Raw genomic sequence first — 20991 nt, 5'->3', positions numbered from 1 at the left:
CAAGATGTGCATCAAAAGGAGGAGATGGATCCCCTGCAAATGTTGCATAAAGCTGTGTTTGCTGTCAGTCTTTGTATGAGGACAAAGCTTGGCTTTCTGCAATGGTATACTTCCATTCCACTTCAAAAATAGGCAAGTAAAGAATTTATACTGTTCTCCAAATACATAACAACATAAAACAATTTAAGTAGTTTATAAAAAAATACTGAAAATAGAATAATGGAGTAAAAAAAACATGTTTCCTATCTTAACTGCAAAGCCATTTTTACCTCAGCTCTTCATAGACACTTAATGTTACATCTCACCAACAAAAGGTTAAAGTTAATTGTTAACAGGATGTGTTCTTTTAAAATTAATGCTGCTCTTGACCTTTACAGAAATCCTTTCTGCAGTGAAATACAAACTTGAGGTGGTGTTCTGCATATGTTTGGGTTTGGTTTTTTTCTTTTAGATCATTTGTGTGAATATCCAGATAAATGGAATACAAGCAAGAAAGTATTGAATATATCCAGATAGATGTTCAGTACTGCAGCTACATCATCTTCAGGATTCAGATGATAGTGATATTTTCATCCCGGCAGAAGCATCTTTTCCACAAGATACCGAAAAAGAGATGGAGAATTTTATCTTGGGGGTTTTACATAAGAATTGTTCACTACATAAGAACTATTTACCTTTACATAAATAGTTTTAAGGAGTATTTATCAGTTTATGAACCCAGGGGGTTTCCTGTTAGCAACAGTGAGTATAACTATGCAATTTATTCATCAGTTATGTTTTGGCCCCTGTAATTTATGCTCTAATTATCAGATCAATTTTATTTATCATGACCTACTTGAAAATAGGTCTTACTGGGACACCAGCATTTTTACTCTGCAGAGACCAGAGGCAGTCCCTACCTTTTTTAGCATGGCAGTCCATATAGCCAACATCACCTTCAGGGATGCAAACAAACAGCAATGTCATGTTAATCAGCCAGCTGAGATTCACTACAACAATTGTAAAGAATACTAGGATTTGTACATGTTAGAGTAGAAAACTTCACATTCTGCAATTTAAGAACAAAAATAAAACTTCTTTTGAAAAAAAAATCTTGAAATTTCTGGTGAGGCATCTGGACTTGGAGGCCCTCCTGACCATAATGTCTTTATATATAATTCAGCAGCAGACACTACTTCAAATAACAGTTCTGGGTTTTGAAGCACATATAGACAATGTTACAGAGCACAGCAGTCCGAATTCTGCTTGGCTATAATTTAGCCATCCAATCCCATACTGTGTTGTTTTAGATTAATTCTGTCCTGGAAGGCAGAAGAAATTGGTAGTTTCTTTAATGATCTAAGACAAGACCGCATTTACTCTATTTGTACAAAGTAAGCACAATATACATGGCAGAGAAAAAAGCTTTAGGATGTAGGCCTTTCTGATACCTATAATGTTTATTCGTTATACAAAGAGATATGTAAGATATTTAGATGAAGTAACTTCCCCTTGAATACAGCCAGGCTTGATGGACTTTCGCACTTTCTGCTACTATATAGCTCTTCTCTGACATTGTGTTAGATATTTAAATTAGATATACTATCAAAATACTGAAGACTATGGTTCCAATAGGACATAACCTATTTGTAGGTACTGTTAAAAAAAAACAAAGGACAAAGCATTTTTCATAACTGATTTTATTCTTCTCTGTAGGCTTAAATTGGAAATCTTTACACTGAAACAGTAGCAATTTGTTACAGAAAGAAAATGTGTCCTCTCATAATTTCCTATTGCATTGCTATTTTCATGCTTGTCCGCCCTTCTAAGTTTTGCAGTGTGCTGCAAAGCTCCATGAAAAATGAGGTAACCGTAATTGCCTTGTACTCACAATTACACTTGCTGTTGCAGGATGGCACAAAGAATGCTAAAGGCCAGAGTGCCTGAGGTCAGAACCGGGAACATTTCAGGTGCTACAGTGAAGTCCCACTGGAAATACTAAATGAAACTCTGGCTCAGTTTATTGCTTGCTACAGCAGGTCCTTTGGCTAATGTATCAAGAGAGAAAAAGTCTAAAAATTATACCATGGGCCTGCCACCCTTCAGGAACTTGGAAAGGCTCCAACTACATGGCTCCTTGGAAACAGGGACTCCCACGCAATACAGAGAACTACAGCCACGGAAGAACTTGAGCACCACTTTAAAGAACACAGCTGAGACTACATCAGAAGCAGTGGGGCTTCATAAAAAACTGCTACAGTGACAATCCCATACAACCTGTTAAGTGCAGCTGACTGAAAAGGACAAACTTCTGGTTTTGAGCTACAGAACAGTAATAAACTGGCAACGGTAAATAACTGAGATTGGTTTGTACTTCATATGCAATTTTCTACAACTGGCCGATCTTCTTTATATAGATTTACTAATTAATTAATTTTTACTGATTAATTAAAGTCTATATGATTAACAAGTTAATTTACATTCACAGTGGGAATGTGCATGTCGTGCCTTCAGGCATCCATATTGGCTTACAGCTGTCATATTGGTTTATAATGGAGACATGAGAACATTCTGTAACAAAAATTGTGTGTAAATAAAATTAACTCCCATAGTCATAGTTACCAGCAGTACCTACTTTTGTCACTAGTGCAAAGAGAAATAATCCCAAAGCCACAAGTGATGTGGTTACCCAAGGACCACGTCATTGCATCACCATTGGAAAGGCTAAAACTAAGCCTGAAATGTTTTTAGTGGCACTCAGTTTAGCTGGAACCACCACTTCAAATCCTGATTGAGGACTTACCCCAAAACTGATCCAAGGTCCTCAAGAACTGTTGGAAACGAAGCACAAACAGTAACCTCTGAAGATAACCTGTTAAGCAGAAAGCCTGTACTACAGGATCCCTGTTTGCAAGAAGATATAATAGTGAAAAACTGTTAGTTGTTACCAAAATACATCCTGAGAGCCTGAACTGACAATATATGACAAGTGCAGAAGAGTTGACTTTTGTTAAAAAGTGCATTTTTGCCACTCATGTATCACAGAAGTGTTTTAGACTAAAGTAACTCGAGAGACAGCTTTAATGTTCTTAAGAGAGCAAAGTACTTATGGTACATTATTTCTGCCATTGCTTTACCTAACCACTTACCACAGGGCCAAAAACCAAACCTCACAAAATCTGGGGTTAACAGCCCAGGAACTATGAACAACTTGACAGGAGATGAAAGTAAAATAGAGTTAAATTCAAAGCGAGGAAATAAATTTGGCACCTGAGACAGGAAAGGTAAAGCTGGTGAAGGAGAGGGGTGCAAGAGGTTAAATGCTGCAAGTGCCACTGCCCATGAGTCAGTACCAACCCAGGCAAGCCCCCCAGCCACTGCTTGAGGGGAGCATCTGTAAACAGATCGCTGCAACTAACCTCTGTTAATTATGCAGTTGTTACCATAACACCAGTGAGTGAAATACCCTCTATTTTACGTAAGAGTTTTCTTTAAAGCAAGATCATTTTCCTTTATCTGAAATGTTATTAAGATGATTTGTTCCTTGTGTTCACTGAGAACAAGAAAAGAAAATCAACTCAACTTCCACCAAAGGTTTAAATGACTCCCAGGGATGAAGGCTGAGTAAGGAAATTAAAAGGCTGCAAATCCTCATGCATGAGTGGGCATTTCTTTCACGACATCAGACTAGAGAAACATCTACACGGCATAGCTTGGGACCATATAAGTGGCACTGGTATAAGGAACCATGGTTCCCCCATTTAGCTCTGACACGGGACTGAGGGTCCGTGTAAGAGGGAGTGTTGGCTTAACGACGACTGAAGCTCCTGTGTGAACCACTGTCACTATCCTCCTGAATCATGACAACTGTTTGCATCCCTCTTCTGTCCTCTGATTTTCTGACGATAGGAAGGGTGACAGCTGTGCTGCACCTTTGGGCGATGCGGTCTGACATCGCTCTGCAAACAGGAAAGGAGCAGGTACTAGCGGCAGCCCCTGTGCTCTGCTACACCCATTGGCTGTCCCCCTTGCTTACCCGCTGGCTCTCACCGGGACTGCTCTCTCCGTCACGGCTTCTGCTGAGGCAAGAGATGTGCTCTGCTTGGGACAGGAACGCCTTCTGTTCGGGACTGAAGCCAGCGCTCGCCGCCCTCCACTTCTGGCAGACGCAGCCTTCACGCTGCCGAGACACGGACCCCATGGCGCTCCGCCCTGCCCCTGAAGCCTGCCCGGCAAGCCGAGACCCCGACCCCGCCTGCACGGGTGGGCCGCTCCTCAGGCAGCCTCTGCCAGGGCCCAAGAGCGGCGGGCCCGGCAGCCGGCGGTGCCCCGCGGGGCTCGGCACGGCGGGCGCAGAAGCCGGGAGATGCGAGACCAAACGAAGGAACCCGACTGAAGCCTCTCCCGGCGGCGGCGAGCGCCCCGCAGCCAGCAGAGGGCAGGGCCGCAAGCCCGCCAGCCCGTCCGCTCCTCCCGCCGCGCCGCAGCCACATCCGCCGCCGGCGGGAAGGGAAGGGGCCGGCGCCGGGACCGGTGTTGGCGCCGCATCCCCACCGTCTCTCTGCCAGGGGCCGCGGGCCCCGCCGCCGGCCGCAGGATGCCGCTGGGTCTGAAGCCCACCTGCAGCGTGTGCCGCAGCACGTCCTCCTCCATGTGGAAGAAGGGCGGCCAGGGCGAGATCCTGTGCAACAACTGCACGGCCCGCTCCGCGCCGCCCGGGCCCGCCACCTTCGCCACCACTTCGTCCGCCGCGCAGCACAGCAACGGCGGCGGCGGCGCAGGGAAGCAGGTGAGAGCGTCCGGACCGAGTTCCCCTCTTGGTGCCTGGGCTCTAGCGGCGAGGGCAGGGGCGGCCCGGCCGTACCCGCGCCCGGGGCAGCGCCCTCCCTTGTGCTTATTCGGCAATTTCCCCCCAAGAGCAAGCAGGAGATCCACCGGCGGTCCGCGCGGCTCAGGAACACCAAGTACAAGTCGGCGCCCGCCGCTGAGAAGAAGGTGTCCACGAAGGGCAAGGGCCGGAGGCACATCTTCAAACTGAAGAACGTAAGGCGCTGCGAGCGGCGCTGCGGCCGGGTCGGGCGGCGGCGGGCCCAGGGATGGCGCGGGCAGGTCCCGAGCCCTGTCCCGCCCCTCAGGGGAAGGCTCCCGCCGCCTTGGAGCACAGAGAGAGCTTCTCACCGAAATCACCCTGAATCCTGGGCGGGACGTGGTCATAATCGCGGCCGTGGGCGGTTTATTCCTGGGTAGCACGGGCACGCTGGGCTGTGGTGCACCGGTCCGCACGGCACCCAGGCCTTCGCGCTCGTTTCCTGAGGGAAGGAGTTTTGTGTAACTAGAAACAAGTAAGTGAATTTAGTCCCCACTGCGCCTCTTGAAATCCCCAGAGTGGAAATGTTGGCTTTATTTTCAATTTTAAAGTGCAAGCGTTTGAGATGTTTGCACCTGATTCTTTGTCTTTAGTACCAGAAGGTAATGGATCGGCATGTGGGCCAAAAGGGGAAAAATCGGTCTGGAGTTACGTGTTTGGCTTGCTTTAGTGCTCATGATTTTCCATTTCTGCATTCTTTTTTCAGCCCATCAAGGCTCCTGAGTCTGTATCCACTATAATTACAGCAGAATCAATCTTCTATAAGGTATTGTTTATGAAATTTGTTTGCAAAAAAGACCTTGCTGTGCCTATTTCCAATTTCAGGAATTACCACTGATAATGAAAGCACTGGGAGTGCTTTCCTGTGCATCCTTGCCTAGCAGTTGTGGAGGATTTTGCTCTGCCTCATATTATTAGGTTGTCTTGCCAGGGTAGTTTACTGCAGTAGTTTAGACAGTTGTCATTCATTGTCCCATTTTCTTTCAGGAAAGAGACGGATCTGGTTTCCTTAGTGATGGTTGCAGTCAGGGTTTTTAAACCTCTTAACTTCTGCGTTTGTGCAGAGGTCAAGCAGAAGTGACTGTAGCTGGTTATTTAAATTTGTGTGAGGTTTCCTACCTTAATCGCAGAGAATGTTGCCTGTAGAGGGGACGGGTTGTGCTGCGCTAATGTCTAAACTGGCTCCTGTTCCAGAGCTGAATGCAAGCAGCCTCCAACACCCTCACAATAACATCTGTTGACTATTGCAGTGAAAGCAGAAGCAGTCCTTCACATGTTCATGCCTGAGAGCATTTTCACCAGCATGACAAGGTGTGAGTGTTTCAAAGTTCTGAAATGTGCCTTTGTTTCCCGGTAGTACAAATCAACCGTTTGAAATGCCTTTTCCTCCAAAGGCGAGGTCAGGGTAGCCAACAGGAGACTGCACAGCAAGAAGAGAAGTGGTACACTGGGCTGTATATGCTCTGGATACCTGATGCTTCATGTGTGGCATCCCAGATGAATCTCTGCTGGTGACTAGTTCAGAAAAGAGTTAATGCTTTTTCTTGTATATTTGGGGGGAGAAGAGGGCTGTTTATCGGAAATTCCCAAAAATTACATCAGAAGTTTTATTTAACCCAGTCTGTTTATGCAAAACGTTTCTATTGTGGTACTTTGCTGTGTTGTCAAGGAGGTTGTTTGGGGGTTTTGTATTTGTGCTATCTTAAAATCCTCCTGACTGATTCTTGGCAAACTCTGATCTTGATCTGCATTGTGCAGTCACTGCAGTATGCTGTGCAAAGCTATTATAACATGAAGTGAGTTGCCTTTGCTGCACAGCCTCACACATCGCAGAGCACCACAGAAGGAGGTGGATGTGTGTTTTGGGATTCCTGTACATTAAAGTGAGTGAACTTCATACACAGATGGCTGCTTTCTCAGCACACACAGGGAAATTACATCAGTTACTTGTTCTGGAAGGTGGTGTTGCATCCTCCTGCTTACAGAGTGAAACTGACTACTCTGCATGCTCCCAGGCATGGGGTGACTGCACACAGTGTTGATGCCTGTTTAGGTGAGACAGTACTCAGCCACTGTTCTTTTGCATGTGGCTGAATCAGGGCTGTCTTTCAAGATTGGGCTAATTTGCGATAATTTCAGGTACTGGTACTTAAGAGATGAATCGTGATTACAAAGTGAAGCTTCTGAAATCAGATTGTTTGATTTAATTATTGCTTGTGTGTCTTCTAGGGTGTATACTACCAAATTGGAGATGTTGTTTCAGTGGTTGATGAGCAGGATGGAAAAACGTACTACGCTCAGATCCGTGGGTTTATTCAGGACCAATACTGTGAAAAAAGTGCTGCGCTCACCTGGCTCATTCCTACACAAGCCAGCCCCAAAGACTGTTTTGACCCAGCATCCTATATCATAGGTAATATCTAAGCCTTCATTTTATACAACTACTTAGATGTGCCTAGACTAATGAAGAGTTGGTTTACTTTAAATGAACTTTTCAAGATTCACATCTTAGACCCTGATTCTGTAAGCATCTCATTTATTTCAGTAACCTCTTTTATCTTTCATATGTATATAAAAAGATGAGCACTGCTGCAGTGAGTGTGATTACCTGAGTATTTGTGCTCATGAGCAGTTATAGTCTTGCAACTTTAAAGATCAAATTATGACTCCATAGACAGAATCAAAGTTAGCACAGTATAAACCTGGTGTACCAGTCTAAGCTGTTTCTTTAAAAATGACCTGAATCAGCTGATCTCCATCTTGGTTGCTTAAAATACATAACAGTGCAAGCACTGCCATAGAGAGTGTTCTGCTGTTGATTATAAAATGAATAATAATTCAGTAAAGTCCTTTTGACAGGCAGGCCACAAATAGTGTCTGTTTAAAAAATATTAACTAAAGTACTTCACTCAAATAACTGACTGCTTCAAATGGTGGGGGGGGCGGAAACCCAAAAAGAGCAGACCAGCAAAAATAAAGGTAGAAGTTTCTTCTTGCCTAGTATTTGAGGCTACTTTCCCAGAGAAATCATTGGTTGAAAAGGCACATTCTCCAAGGGATGTTGGCTGCTGTTGAGTATTTTTAAGTAAGTAATTCCTGCATTGTCCGTTTTATGCCTTAAAACTTTGTCTTTGAAGATTATTTCTTTTTCCCTAGGACCAGAAGAAGACCTCCCAAGGAAAATGGAATATTTAGAATTTGTTTGTCATGCACCTTCAGAATATTTCAAGTCTCGATCGTCTCCCTTCCCCACTGTTCCCACAAGACCAGAGAAGGGCTATATATGGACTCATGTGGGACCTACTCCTGCAATCTCCATTAAAGAAACTGTTGCCAATAATTTATAATTTTTTAAGGAATACTTCGGACACGAGTTACTTTGGGTGTATTCGCAGGTCTGTGAACCTCATACAGGAAGATTAGAAGAATTATAAAATGCTCATTTTACTTTATGGATTATGGTATTTATTTTAAATTATATCAGATTTTTAAAGTAGAAGTTTTCTTTCCATTTCTTGAGTCATTTGTGTGCTCTGTGCTTCAGACATGAGTGCTCATTTGGGGGCAAAACCACAAGTATCATGTTAACTATGGTGAGCAAAATTCTGAAAGCTGCCTTTAGTGTTTTTATTTTCTAACTTATCTTCCAGAAAAGGGAATTAAAGACAAACTCTTAATTATCCATCACTTTGTATACTTACTTTAGTTAACTGTGACTGCAGTTCTTGTTTACCTCTTGAATTACTTAAGACTAGCTTCAGATAAACGCTGAGCTTGGTCAGGGATGCAGTTAACAGTTGTCTGTTACACTGGACAGGAGCAATCTTTGTAGATTTCTCTTCTCGACTAAAATCTACCAGCCTCAAGGCAGTGCTCTGTTAAACAGTCACCTTTTAAGGGGATTCTGTTGCACCGATATCTATAGATTACTGCTGAACTTTGCTTATCTAAGGGGATACATTTATTGGAAAGCTGGTTGCAGATTTAAAAGATTAATGATATTTGGCTTTGCCATCCTGGCATCCCTGTGGCATAAATATATCTTGTTTCCTGACCAAGCCAGCACTAACCCGTGATTGGAGTTTCACATTCTTACTGTGTGTGTATTAGCTTGGTCTCTTAAAATTCATTTTGAATTGGGGTTTTTTTTCAGTTTTTGCAATTAATAATGACAAGAAACATAGCCCCAGGTAACTCAAATGAAAAAAAATTGCTAAGGGAAGTAAAGACTAATTTTACATCTTGACAGCCTGAGTAATACCCATGGAAATATTTAAGTAGCAGAAAAGACAAAATGCCACATACTAAATAGCAACGTTAAAGTTTTCTGTACTAAAACTTTTACAAACCAGTCAGCTCCAAACACTGTGAGACTGGCTTGTGTGGCCCAGATTCACTGGGGTTGGTGGCTGGAACAGTTGCACTAGGCTTATGTTTCACTTTGTAATAAGCTTTGATTTAAGATGAAATGTATTTTGAAAGTCTCAAGTATTGATAATTTTAGTATGGTGGGATTTGTTACAGCAGGAGCCAAATATATTGGTTTCAGTCTGCAGCCTTAGTTCTGCTCTCTTCCAATACAAGAAAGAATAGTCAACCTTAAGGGAGTGGGTGCTAAACTTAAGGGATACTGTCAGTAGTTCAAAATGCTCAGAAATTAGAATTACATGGCTAATACAGAGTTAAGTAACTTCAGTTGCTACATCCATGAGATGAGATGTGCACCCATGTTCACTGTGTTGTAGCAATTAATCCCAAAGCGACCTTGCTCCTGCTATTCTTCTCCTTTCTCTCCTTTTACTTCTTCCAGATTTCTGTTTTGCTGATTTATATTTATTAAATTTACAAAAAAACAGTAAAAATAACTCTTAAAAGGTATGATCAGGGGTCTGGAGCACCTCCCATATGAAGATAGGCTGAGAAAGTTGGAGCTGTTCAGCGTAGGGGAGAAAAGGCTGCATGGAGGCCTCCTAGCAGCCTTCCAGTATCTGAAGGGGGCCTATAAGGATGCTGGGGAGGGACTCTTCACTAGGGCCTGTAGTGATAGGACAAGGGGTAATGGGTTCAAACTTAAAGAGGGGAAGTTCAGATTGGATATAAGGAGGAAGATCTTTACCGTAAGGGTGGTGAGGCACTGGAATGGGCTGCCCAAGGAAGTTGTGACTGCTCCATCCCTGGCAGTGTTCAAGACCAGGTTGGAAAGAGCCTTGGGTGACATGGTTTAGTGTGAGGTGTCCCTGCCCATGCAGGGGGGTTGGAACTGGATGATCTTAAGGTCCTTTCCAACCCTAACTATTCTATGATTCTATGATTCATAGTAGCTAGAGTGACTCCCTCTACTCAGTGTGTTCCTTCCTTTCTCTGCAGTTCGCAAGGTTTTCACTTAGGGTCACTGTAAATTCCCTGCGCTGGTTATGCTTTGTCATGATACATGGAGCTGTACTCTTCTGTTGGCTGACTTCTTTAAAGTTCAGCAGCTTTCCTTGTCAAATCCTTGTAGGAAGAGGGAAGAAAATTATGCTCATATTCACTCTTGGTTTTTTGAGTTTCTACAGTTTACAGCAAAGAAAAAGTACTTGCTTACCATTTGCCTTTTGTTTGTCAATGAATTGTAATATCACAAGGACAGTTTAGAGAGATACCAGTGTATGGATTGTGATCTGTTGTTTATTTCACAAAACAACCTGGCAATCCATAGGTCTCAGCACTGTTGTACGTCACACAGCACGTCATACTGACTGGAGGCTTGCCTTAGTAGTTTGAAAGCTTGAGCAAGAGAAAAGAGTTTGGAGCAAGATTATGTCTCACATTCTCATGAAAAATAGTATGTTGTATAAATATTCTACTTACAGTAGCAAAGAGCAGAGCTCAGGTACAGGATAGAAAATCTGGAACTTCTGTAGGAAGAAGCAAAGAACTGTGAGCACTGCTACCATGAAATGAAAGCAGAAATGTCATCCTTTGCTGCATTTGTATCACCAGCAGCATTAACTTTAAGAAGGGTATATTCTGATCTGATTTCAAAGGGGAAAAAAATGCATAAAGAACCACACTGTAAAAGCAAAACTATCAAATAATGTAGTGGGCAATGTAAAAGAAAGGTGAATCTGCTTCAGTTCTGTTGCTTACCTAAGAGAGGAGGTCTGCACTCAAACATTTGTTTCATTTGCTGGAGGGTGATACACACCAACTGGTACTCCCCCTGACAGATTACAGGTACTGCATGGTATGGGGTAACTCACCTTGGTATATCTAAGGAAGTGCACACAGAGTTGCTTGAAGTGTTTGACATAGTCATGTGTGTCAGGGTTTTCTGGGGACACCAAGCACAGTGAGACTGTCTTCAGCTGCAGTTGGCCAATGCATTCTGAACCCCCCGACTGTTAGGGGTGGTGATTAACGAACTAACATCAGTAACATGCATAAAGATAAATCCTGAAATTGCTGCAGCTGAATTAGGTCCCTTTTGCTCCCTTTTCGGGTCTGTCAAACAAATATTTCATTATGTATAGAGATAGTCATGGGTACTGCTGCAAGGACTCTCAAGATAATGAAGGCATGCAACAAGGTAACCAGATGTCTTCTTTCAAATTGATGTGGGCCTTCCTCTTACCAATGAGGCTTGAGAAATAGGTAAACAGCTGCAAGAGAAAAGATCTAAAGGATCCTCTCAGGGTTTAATACTTGTTTAATTTGGTATGAGAACATCTGAAATACAAGGAGAGGGTAAGAGCCAGGACTGTTCAGCCTGGAATAGAGAAGGCTCAGGGCGGAAAGTACTCAGCATGCAGATACAGACAGGTGTTTGAGATGTAAAGTTGTGTTTGAGATGTGAAGTCTTGTTGGAGATCAGAGAGATCTCATGAACATACGAAAACATTTTGCCGTCAGCGAAAGTTTAGCAAAATTTTACTATCACCTGATTGAGTACTTCAGTATTCTGATTAACATACACAGTCCTTAACAGAAACATGCACAACCATTATACCAGGGCTTCAAAACTTCATAATTCAACAACTGTGCAAGGATATATCGAGACTCACTGATTCTACTGGCATGTAGCACACTTGAAATGGAGGAAAACCAGGCGCTGTGCTTCATGGGTGAATTTTGCCATATCCAGGAGGGCCATTTTCCTTAAAATTCAGTTTTGCGAAGTTGACTTGCAAGATTATTAATGCCAGATCACAGCATTAATAATCACTGTTAGTAATTAATTAGCACACATAATTAATAGAGTGTTATGCAAGATTACAGGCAAAAATACTGAAGTCATACACACCTGTAGTAAACATAAGCCTGATAAATTACGGGAAGTCATAAAATGCATATATGAATTTAATAGCAAGCATGGTTTTGAGCTGGGAGACACCTTTTCCTGGTGTGGTTGAATGTTTGACTAAAGAATCTGTTTTTCTGGACCGCATAAAGCATCTGCAGTAGCAGGTAACCTGTTTGTGACTGGTTCAGCAGCATAACTGCAACATTTGCTCAAGTCTCTGAATCCCCGTAGAAGGAAATACACAGGGAAATACTGGACATATGGAAAAAAAATCACCATGAGAGCAATGAAACACTGAAATGGGTTCCTCAGGGAGGCTGGGTAATCTCCAGCTTTGAAGAGTCTCAAAACTTACTGAACAAGGGCACACACAACCTGCTCTCTGACTTCAAAACTGGCCCTTCCTTGAGCAAGAAGCTGTACTAGATGACCCTTTCAGTCCGCATTTTTCTACATGCTTCACAAACACCCACTTTGGCAGCACTCATTCAAGGTTAAGTATTTCACAGCAGAAGAGATGGATACATTTTTCATACCTAACACGAGCCACATAAAAATGAGAGATGGTGGAGAATTCCCACAGGTTATAAAGCATAATTTGAAAGAGTAAAAATTCTTTCACATAAAATCTGGTGCCTTACGTCTGATAGAGCAAAATTACAGTTTAACATTAAACCCTGAAGGCTTTAGAGAGTTAACATAATCCAACATAAGTGCTTTGTAACCTATGCTCTGGGCCAGTCTCATATTTCTCAGTTCATACCAACTCTAAAAATGTCCCTCACAAGCTGAGAGAATAATTAGGTTTGAACTTAATGTTTCTTAAAACGTGTGCCATAATAGAAGTAAAACCCACCCACACAATTAAACCTTACCTACAGAAGTGGAGAAGAGCAGCCTAAACTACCCAGGTTCACAACGATAAAAAGCTTTTCCAGGACTAATCAGGAGCTTTTTATCAAGGAGCTTCTGTCATAATTCAAGTTTGTCTTCAAGTGTCTGTAATTTTAAGAACTAAAAGAAGAAAATATTTTTTTTACTAACAGTAAAGTCCATAAGTTCACTGAAAGGATTTCCCAGGACTCTGTAAGTGTGTAACTGGCCTGGTTTTGATTTAAACCACGACAGTAACAACAAGCACAAGTAATTTTTACACTTGCAAGTTTTACATTCTCACCCCTTTTCAAATTTGTTACATCCTTTCCTGAAGTCTGCCCACACATGGAGTCCTCCTGAACTTTCAACAGGTGTAAGCCCATCCACAGGAACTTTCTGTGCTTCTTTCAGCTACTTTTTGTTGGTGGGAAAAACCACATTATCCAACCTATCATCTATCAAAGCAAGGAAAATAGAATTGGGTTTTTTTCTATATGCAATGGAAAACTAAAACAGCTCAATGGAAACATTTTTAGTGTGGCCAACCTCTGTCCTTAAGGAATTGACTGAGAACACACTGAACGGGTCCAGGACAGCTATGGAAGACAGCCAGTTGAGTCACAGCTTTATTTGCTAAAGAAAATTCTGACTGTACATTGATATAAGCTATATGCAGCAAATATAATTTTATTGTACACAGCGCAATGACTACAGCAGGAACTTCCAAAACTTCAAACACACCGACACGAGGAGCTGCCTTATTGCTTCATGCTTGGGATAAACCTGAAAAGACATTATTACTTCTGGTTTCTGCGTTTTTAGAAAACCTGACCCACTGCAAATTCTCACTCCACCCAAGCCTCCTGCAAAGGACATTATTTGCAAGGGTCAGTTCCCAGGGAAGACCAGGACATAAAGTTCAATGATGAGGAAGCCCTGGTGTTTGCCTTCCCTGCCATGTGCAGTTTGTTAGAGCATTAATGGCTTCTGTAAGCAAGAACTTGCAAGAAATGGACTGTTAGTGTATTGCCTTTGATTTCAGCTGCAGGAATAAATTACTTGAAAACAAGATAAGATGCAACTACTGAGCACAAAAAGCTGTTCCACTAATACTCCTTGCACAACAGCATATGCAGGGTATTTGACATTTGACGTGTGTTAAGCAGAAGATGTTGAGCAAGGCATTACTTTTCATAGAAACAGCAGCTACTGTGGGATAGCAGTTTCTTGGTTGCCGTTCTAGTCTAGTTCTTCCAGCTATTTATGATAAAACAAAGCAGATGCTTATAGTATTATTTATGAGAACAGTTTCAGCCCTAGAAGGCTGACAAACACATGCAGATCTCTAAAGAGATAATCTAGTCTGTGATCCAGGACCTTGTCCATCCAGCCCATGTCCTCACAGATGCTAGCCGCCTCCCTCTGCTAGGATCAAAGTGAGAAGTGTCTGAATGCTTGGGCTCACGTGGGCTGGCAAAGGCACAGACAGATGACACAGACATGCAGATGGTGTCTAAGTATAGGCACCATGCTGATCAAGCAATTAACTAACTAGGACAGCTTCAACGTATCTATAAAAAAATGTCATGCACACATTTGTCTGTATCCAAAATACCTGCTGTTTTTATATGTGACCTTCCTTATAACTAGATGCTTTACCTCTTGTTAAACTTCATTTTCTACCCTGGAAGACAACAAGTCTACCTCAATATCTGCTCTGAAACATTCACACCCCTTTGGTAAAATGTTTTACCCTCCAGCCTGTGCCTCCTCTGTTGGATCTGTTCAAGGAAGAGAACAGTTCAGTGTAAGTGCATTTATAATTTTCTATTAAGTGAGTGGATTATGAATATCAAGACAATAAGAATAGGAAACACTTTAGCCTGAAATACTGGTGGATACTATTTTGTGGGCACTCACAACACCGAACATTTCCGTGGGGAAAAAAGCAGTTCCAAAGACAGAGCAGAATGTGAAAAAAAAGTTGTATGTGACAAGCCATAATATTCTCATTTGTGCAGCCACAATCAGAATAAAATCACTGAACATGAAGTATTTTGAAGTAGTAAAGTTTCCTAAACTCTGGAAAAATCACATTTGTAATTTCTTCTCAGGGTCAGAACAGTTGCTTCTTTACAACACTTTGAATTCCATTAAAATCTACAAAGAAATGTGGGTCTTGAAACACAATTTAAGATCTGTTCTTCATTAAATTGAGTCAGGGAGTTTCTCTGCATTTTGTTACAGTGCCCAGATTCTAAAATCAATTCAGCTCCTGTCGCCAGAGTTGGACCCAATTCAGTCAGAAGACTGAAGATCTGCAGAGATGAAACTATACCAGTGCTCCAATGCTGAGAACATACACTACTTACAAAGCAACTAGGAGAACATGAAAATCAGAAGTCAGTGTTACTGGTACCTGCTTTTTAGCTCTCTGTAAAGCAGCTTCTAATTTTTCAGCTGTTAACTGGAAAGGGTGACTTTCTTTGGCAGTCACCTGTAGAAGACAAAAATCAGGAAGAATAAAAATATATAAAATATATTAAAAAATTAAAAAAGAGAGTGAAGAAACACTCCCACCTCCTGAAAATACAATTGCTACTGGCTTTTATAAACTAAAAAGGTTAAACAGAAGAGGTTTCTCTCTAGTTGCACTGTTCAAGAAGGGAACACAGCAGTCCAACAACAATACTATTACCACCTCAGAATCTGAAACTAAGATCGGTCTTTTCTATGTAATTCAATTACTCTGGTTTTAAATGCTGCCCTTATCCAAGACTACACCATCAGCGACTTACAGAGAACTTGTGCACCTTTCTTTTCTTCTGACTGTATGATTTGGTGTTATAAAAAATGCCACCCTCCTTAGACTTGCCTCACAGATCACTGAGCTTTCAAAAGGGGGAAGAACCAGTGTTGTAGACACAGCTTCCTAAGGGGAGAAATCTGCAAACTAAATTTACTCATAGGAGGAGTGACAGACTCAGGGATGACAAACTGTAGTTCAGCATGTCAGTGCAGAACAGTGCCTGCACAAAGTGAGTGTAATCCTCCACATCTGATGACACCAACCTCCCTTCATGCTGCAGACCTAGAAAACAACAGGCTGTCTCATCTGAAAGTGCTAGACTGGTCCCGTCTCTTCAGTTGGATTGGGTTTGCATTTTCAGGGTTTTTTTTATTATTGTTCCCTGTGGAATGTCTGTTAATGTATTTGAATAGCTTTACCTCATTGAAAAAGGGCACATGAACGAGCTGTATTTTGCCATATAGCCATAGTATGGAGCTGGAATAAAGATAACAGTCTAAAATCATTAAAAAAAAATGAAATTAACATTTCTAATAAGCAATTATATCATGATAAGTGACTAAACTGACAATGAAAGAATTTGATATCTGATTTATTCTCAAAGCCTTCACTGTGGCCTAAACCAGTCTTTAAACAAAACTGACAATTTATCATATGTCAGTCAACCCAAGATTCTTCCTTAGCATCCGCAACAGCAGATTCGATAGTCAGAAATATTTTCAGTAAAAGGGAATGGACCTGATGAACTCCTTTGTTTGGTTTTTCATTTAAACAGTAGTGACAAATACTGATCTTGCTCTCAATATTTTGGCTAATGCGCTTTTACTATCAAACTTTCATCAGGATTTGCTGCAAATTTCAGCTACTTCTGTGTGGTTGCCAAGGTGCTATCTCACAGCCAGGGTGCCTACAGCACTGTGGAACTTGTTTCCCTCCTCATTTTTGTGCTGTAAAGTAGCTCCAGGCTGGTGTTCTCCTGGAGAGGTTGCAAAACCCCTGTGTGCCAGGGTTTTCAAGGGGATGGAGTGGGCATTCTACATTAACAAAGGGATAAAAAGGAGACTGTCAGCATTCAAGCAGGAGAGTTCCCATTAAAACTGTGCAAATACAAGGAAATCTGAACGTATTAAAATAGAAATGGATACAAATAGCCTTCAGTAAACATCATAATTTAAACCTAAGCAAAGCTCATTGGTTACACAGCACTCATACCACTGATACGCTTAAGTACTTGCACCATGTGAGTCTACATCCCTCTACCCTCCCCACAAAGGTACCAATAACAGGGTGCTGGGGTTGGGGGGGTGCGTGTATGGCGCAGTCCCCTACACTGGAGGCCGCCTAAGTCATCCTGCTTCCTTCCTTCCCTGGAAGGCCATCGTGCCTTTCCCCATTCTCTGCTGTACTGCATGCTTAATCTGCTTTCCTCATTCCAAAGCAGAGAGGAAACCGTTTTCCCTTGCTGAGCTCTTTTCCCTCCTATTGCTTACTCCTGCTGTAAGCAGATTGTTCCCCAGGACTCCAGTCCTTCTACTTTGCATTTCCACCTCTGCTTCCTTCTCACCAACACCCTTGTTTGACCAGGTGAAGAGGTGACTTCACCACCCTCTTTTGCTGCAGCTCCATTCCAGTGTCCCAAATTCCTTCCACGTGTTTTCTTTACCTGGCCACCCAAGCTTTCTCTGGGTCCCAGCTTCAACCCAGTGCATCTCCCTCCCTCCAGCTTCCACGATGGTTCCCACTGCTTTTCCTCCTAAGCTTTCAAAATATACTTAATTGTCTCCTCTTCTTAGAATGCTTTTAACAAAGCCTTCAGATTGCATTCCAGAAAGCGAGTGTGCCTGTTGATACCTCCAACATTTGCCACGATTCTAGAAATAGAGCCATGATTTCAAAGACACTCTGACAGTGACAAAGAAATACCATGCCTTGCTTCGTTCAGGCAGTTCAAGTAGCATCAGGTTGTCAGAAGCCACAATACAATTATATTCACTGCTAACAAATGTTTCTAAGTAAAGTAATCAAGTTTTTACTCACCACCAGGGTCACATAAATGCAGTTGACAGTAGCAAAACCAGAACAGCACAGTCATCTGGAAGAGGTAGTGCAAACTTATATTTAGCAGTGAAATATTTAGCAGAAATATGAGCACTTGCTTCAATTCATAAACATCAGTACTAGTTTAAGTTCCAAAACAGAGTGAAAAAGCCACATCACTACACCTGTAACACTAGTCCTTGATGTTACACCTTGCCCACTTCTTCAAATGGAAAATTAACACTAGTAAAACTTCTGCCAATCTTGTATATATCTCTCCTGTAGTATCTTGCTGATACTTGTGTTCACATTTACTCACCTTTATCAGTTCAAGAAAAATAAGATGCAAAGATAAAGCAATTGTCTTACATGTCCTGGATCCAGTGCTTCTGCAGCTCTGGCATAGTCAGAAATCTGTCAATCTACCTCTTCTCTGAAGCTAAACCACAGAATTAAAGTCAAATACGCCAGCATGTGTTTCTCAGGGGGGGAAAAGAAGGAATTAAGCTTATGAAAAAAGAACAAATGCATGATTTGTTCTGTTATGAAAGCCTTGAAGGTTTTGTTTAAATAACAATTTCCTCAGATGCCCAGTTATGCTAATTCTTACGAGACACAAGAACACAGAAGCCATCTGTTACCGTGAGTAACAGTGACTATGACTCAACCATTATTGCTGTATACCAGAAAAATGAGAAAATAAAGCACTGCTGAGCCCAAGTGGGATTTGGTTTTGGAGAAAGGACAAGAATTTGGGTCAATTTTATATCAAGACAGGCTTTCAGCCCAAGTGAAGGCAATGGTGGAGTTCCCGTTGATCTTCAGGAAGCCAATATTTCATCTCTACTCTTCACAGCCCCCAGAGTTTCAGTTTACTACTCACCAAGACTAAAATGAAATCATGCCAGGAGGGGTTCACCACATCCATGATTCACCACACCAATATGTGCACCCCTGGATCTTTTACAGTTGGCATTCCAGGTCTTTGTGGCACCTTGAGGTGGAGAGAAAACCAGAGCAAAAATCCAGGGAAGTAACTCCCACACAGGGACCCAAGAGCTTGGAAACAGGCAGGTAACAGTGACAGACCTGTCCTTTGGGCTTTGCAAAGTGAAACCGCACCCAGCTTCACATAACCATGACTGGCACTGGCAACAAGGGGTGCCATAAGTGAGGAAATGAAGATCTCGCCATCTAGTGCCTTGCATGTCAGAATACTGGGAAAGATGAGGCTTCAGATAACTCATGTCAGGTCTTAAGAGCCAGTGACATAAAAGAGGGGTACTGTAGAAACACAGTGTTCTTGGGAGTTTCTGTGCTGCTGTAGCAGAGTTAAACTTGGTTATTTTAAAAACCCCACAACATTAAGGAAATGGAGAATATGAAAATTAATGGGTTAAAATTATACTTGTATTTTGCATTTCTATGTTTTAGTTTTAAGATACTAGAAAACAACATTAAAACATCATCAAAATGAAGGAAAACAATGAATAGATTTTTTTATTGGATTATTCTGTCATATATTAAAGAGTCCAGAATAGTACATTGAAGAAAAGCATCCCAGCTGTACCTAAGAGATTATGCAGCCACTTCTGAGATATATCAGTGCTAAAATGCTTGCAATATTTCTGATATCGGCTTTTACTTCATGTCAACTTTGATTAGCTTCTCAACCAACAGAAGAAAAGTGACAGCAGCTCTATCTGTTACAGAAGAAAACAGAAGGAAGTTCTATTACCAGCAAGTGGCTTTCTTCTCAAAAGCAGTGCCCTCCCTCGTACCCCCAGAAAACTGGCTCAGTCCTATATTCATTGTGGCATCAATTTTGGTTTATTCCTATGAAAAATAATTCTAACTGACAGCACTAACAGCTCATCAGCCAACCAATCCATACATCCAGTTTATGCCTGATCCTCTGTCACAAGCATTGCAAATGCAGTAGCAGTTGCACTAGTGCAAATTCATTACCTGGTGGTAGTAGGAAAGAGAAGGCAGAGGTAACTGGCAAGCTGCAGAATCTGGCCTGGTAACTGGGTCTTCATTTTGCTAGCACACAAGGCAGAACATGTGCTGAGCAGGTCAACTAACAGCTGGAGAAATTATTGCCTTTAAAAAAGGTGCAGTTTCCCCACAGCTGTGTTTCAGAGAGTGGCTCTCACTGTTGGCACACAGCAGTGAAATGTTTAGGCTGCAGGCAGCAGTGAACAATGTAATCACATGGTCAAGTATGGTATGTTTTCCTAATTACTGACATAGCATGACACATTTCAATGACAAAAATAACAAATTGGAACATGTAGTGGAACCATACAATCAAACATTGAGGAGCAGCTTGAGGAAGGATGTTACTACTGATGTACCTGGAAAGTGATCAGAGGAAGCCTGGACATCCAATCTGTTAATTGAAAAGGGTCACAATGCCAAATGGCCCAAAGGAATGCAGGTGTGAAAAGGGACATAATGGCCATGAAAAAACACCAAAAAACCCCACCCAACCCCCCCTAAGCCCCAGTGTTTTCCGATTACCTCAGGGAGGTAACTAGTAGGGAAGGAAGGTTAGTGAAAAAACAACCAAGCAAAAAACCCACTATGGGCAACATGTTGTGAAAGGGTGCTATAGACTCACAGGAAACATCTCTAATTTTAGAAACATACAATAGTTAGGGTTGGAAAGGACCTTAAGATCATCCAGTTCCAACATGCCTGCATGGGCAGGGACACCTCACTCTAAACCATATCACCCAAGGCCTCGTCCAACCTGGCCTTGCACACTGCCAGGGATGGAGCATTTACAACCTCCCCGGGCAACCCATTCCAGTGCCTCACCACCCTAACAGGAAAGAATTTCCTCCTTATATCTAATCTAAACCTCCCCTGTTTAAGTTTGAACCCATTACCCCTTGTCCTATCACTACAGTCCCTAATGAAGAGTCCCTCCTCAGCATCCCTATAGGCCCCCTTCAGATACTGGAAGGCTGCTATGAGGTCTCCACGCAGCCTTCTCTTCTCCAGGCTGAACAGCCCCAACTTTCTCAGCCGATCTTCCTTTCCTGCCTGCTCCTTCTTTCCTCTTCTGTTAAGACCTCCTTCTCTATGTATCAGCTGAGGAAGACAACTTTTAACGATCTTCCTGTAAGGCAG

General features: G+C 42.2%; 1 protein-coding gene across 1 annotated transcript; it reads left to right on the top strand.

Annotated features, from left to right (window-relative positions):
- Positions 1 to 4459: 4459 nt before the first annotated feature.
- Positions 4460 to 8360, top strand: GATAD1 (GATA zinc finger domain containing 1). The gene is made up of 5 exons (XM_061350106.1): positions 4460 to 4768; positions 4897 to 5022; positions 5553 to 5612; positions 7076 to 7259; positions 8003 to 8360. Exons 1-5 carry the CDS (start codon positions 4577 to 4579, stop codon positions 8191 to 8193), a joined length of 753 nt encoding a protein of 250 aa, XP_061206090.1. The 5' UTR covers positions 4460 to 4576; the 3' UTR covers positions 8194 to 8360.
- Positions 8361 to 20991: the final 12631 nt, after the last annotated feature.

The sequence above is a fragment of the Neopsephotus bourkii genome, unplaced genomic scaffold, assembly GCF_033783945.1.
Source record: "Neopsephotus bourkii isolate Nb327-2 ecotype Australia unplaced genomic scaffold, CSIRO-AGI_Nbou_v1 NB_479, whole genome shotgun sequence".
NCBI lineage: Eukaryota > Metazoa > Chordata > Aves > Psittaciformes > Psittacidae > Neopsephotus > Neopsephotus bourkii.
Note: the sequence above shows the minus strand (reverse complement) of the source record. Positions and strands in the feature narration are given on the sequence as shown.

Coding starts and splice junctions, on each gene's coding strand:
- GATAD1 (XM_061350106.1), top strand. CDS start 4,577: ATGCCGCTGGGTCTGAAGCCCACCTGCAGCGTGTGCCGCAGCACGTCC. Junction 5,023..5,552: donor ACATCTTCAAACTGAAGAAC/GTAAGGCGCTGC, acceptor TTCTTTTTTCAG/CCCATCAAGGCTCCTGAGTC. Junction 7,260..8,002: donor CCCAGCATCCTATATCATAG/GTAATATCTAAG, acceptor CTTTTTCCCTAG/GACCAGAAGAAGACCTCCCA.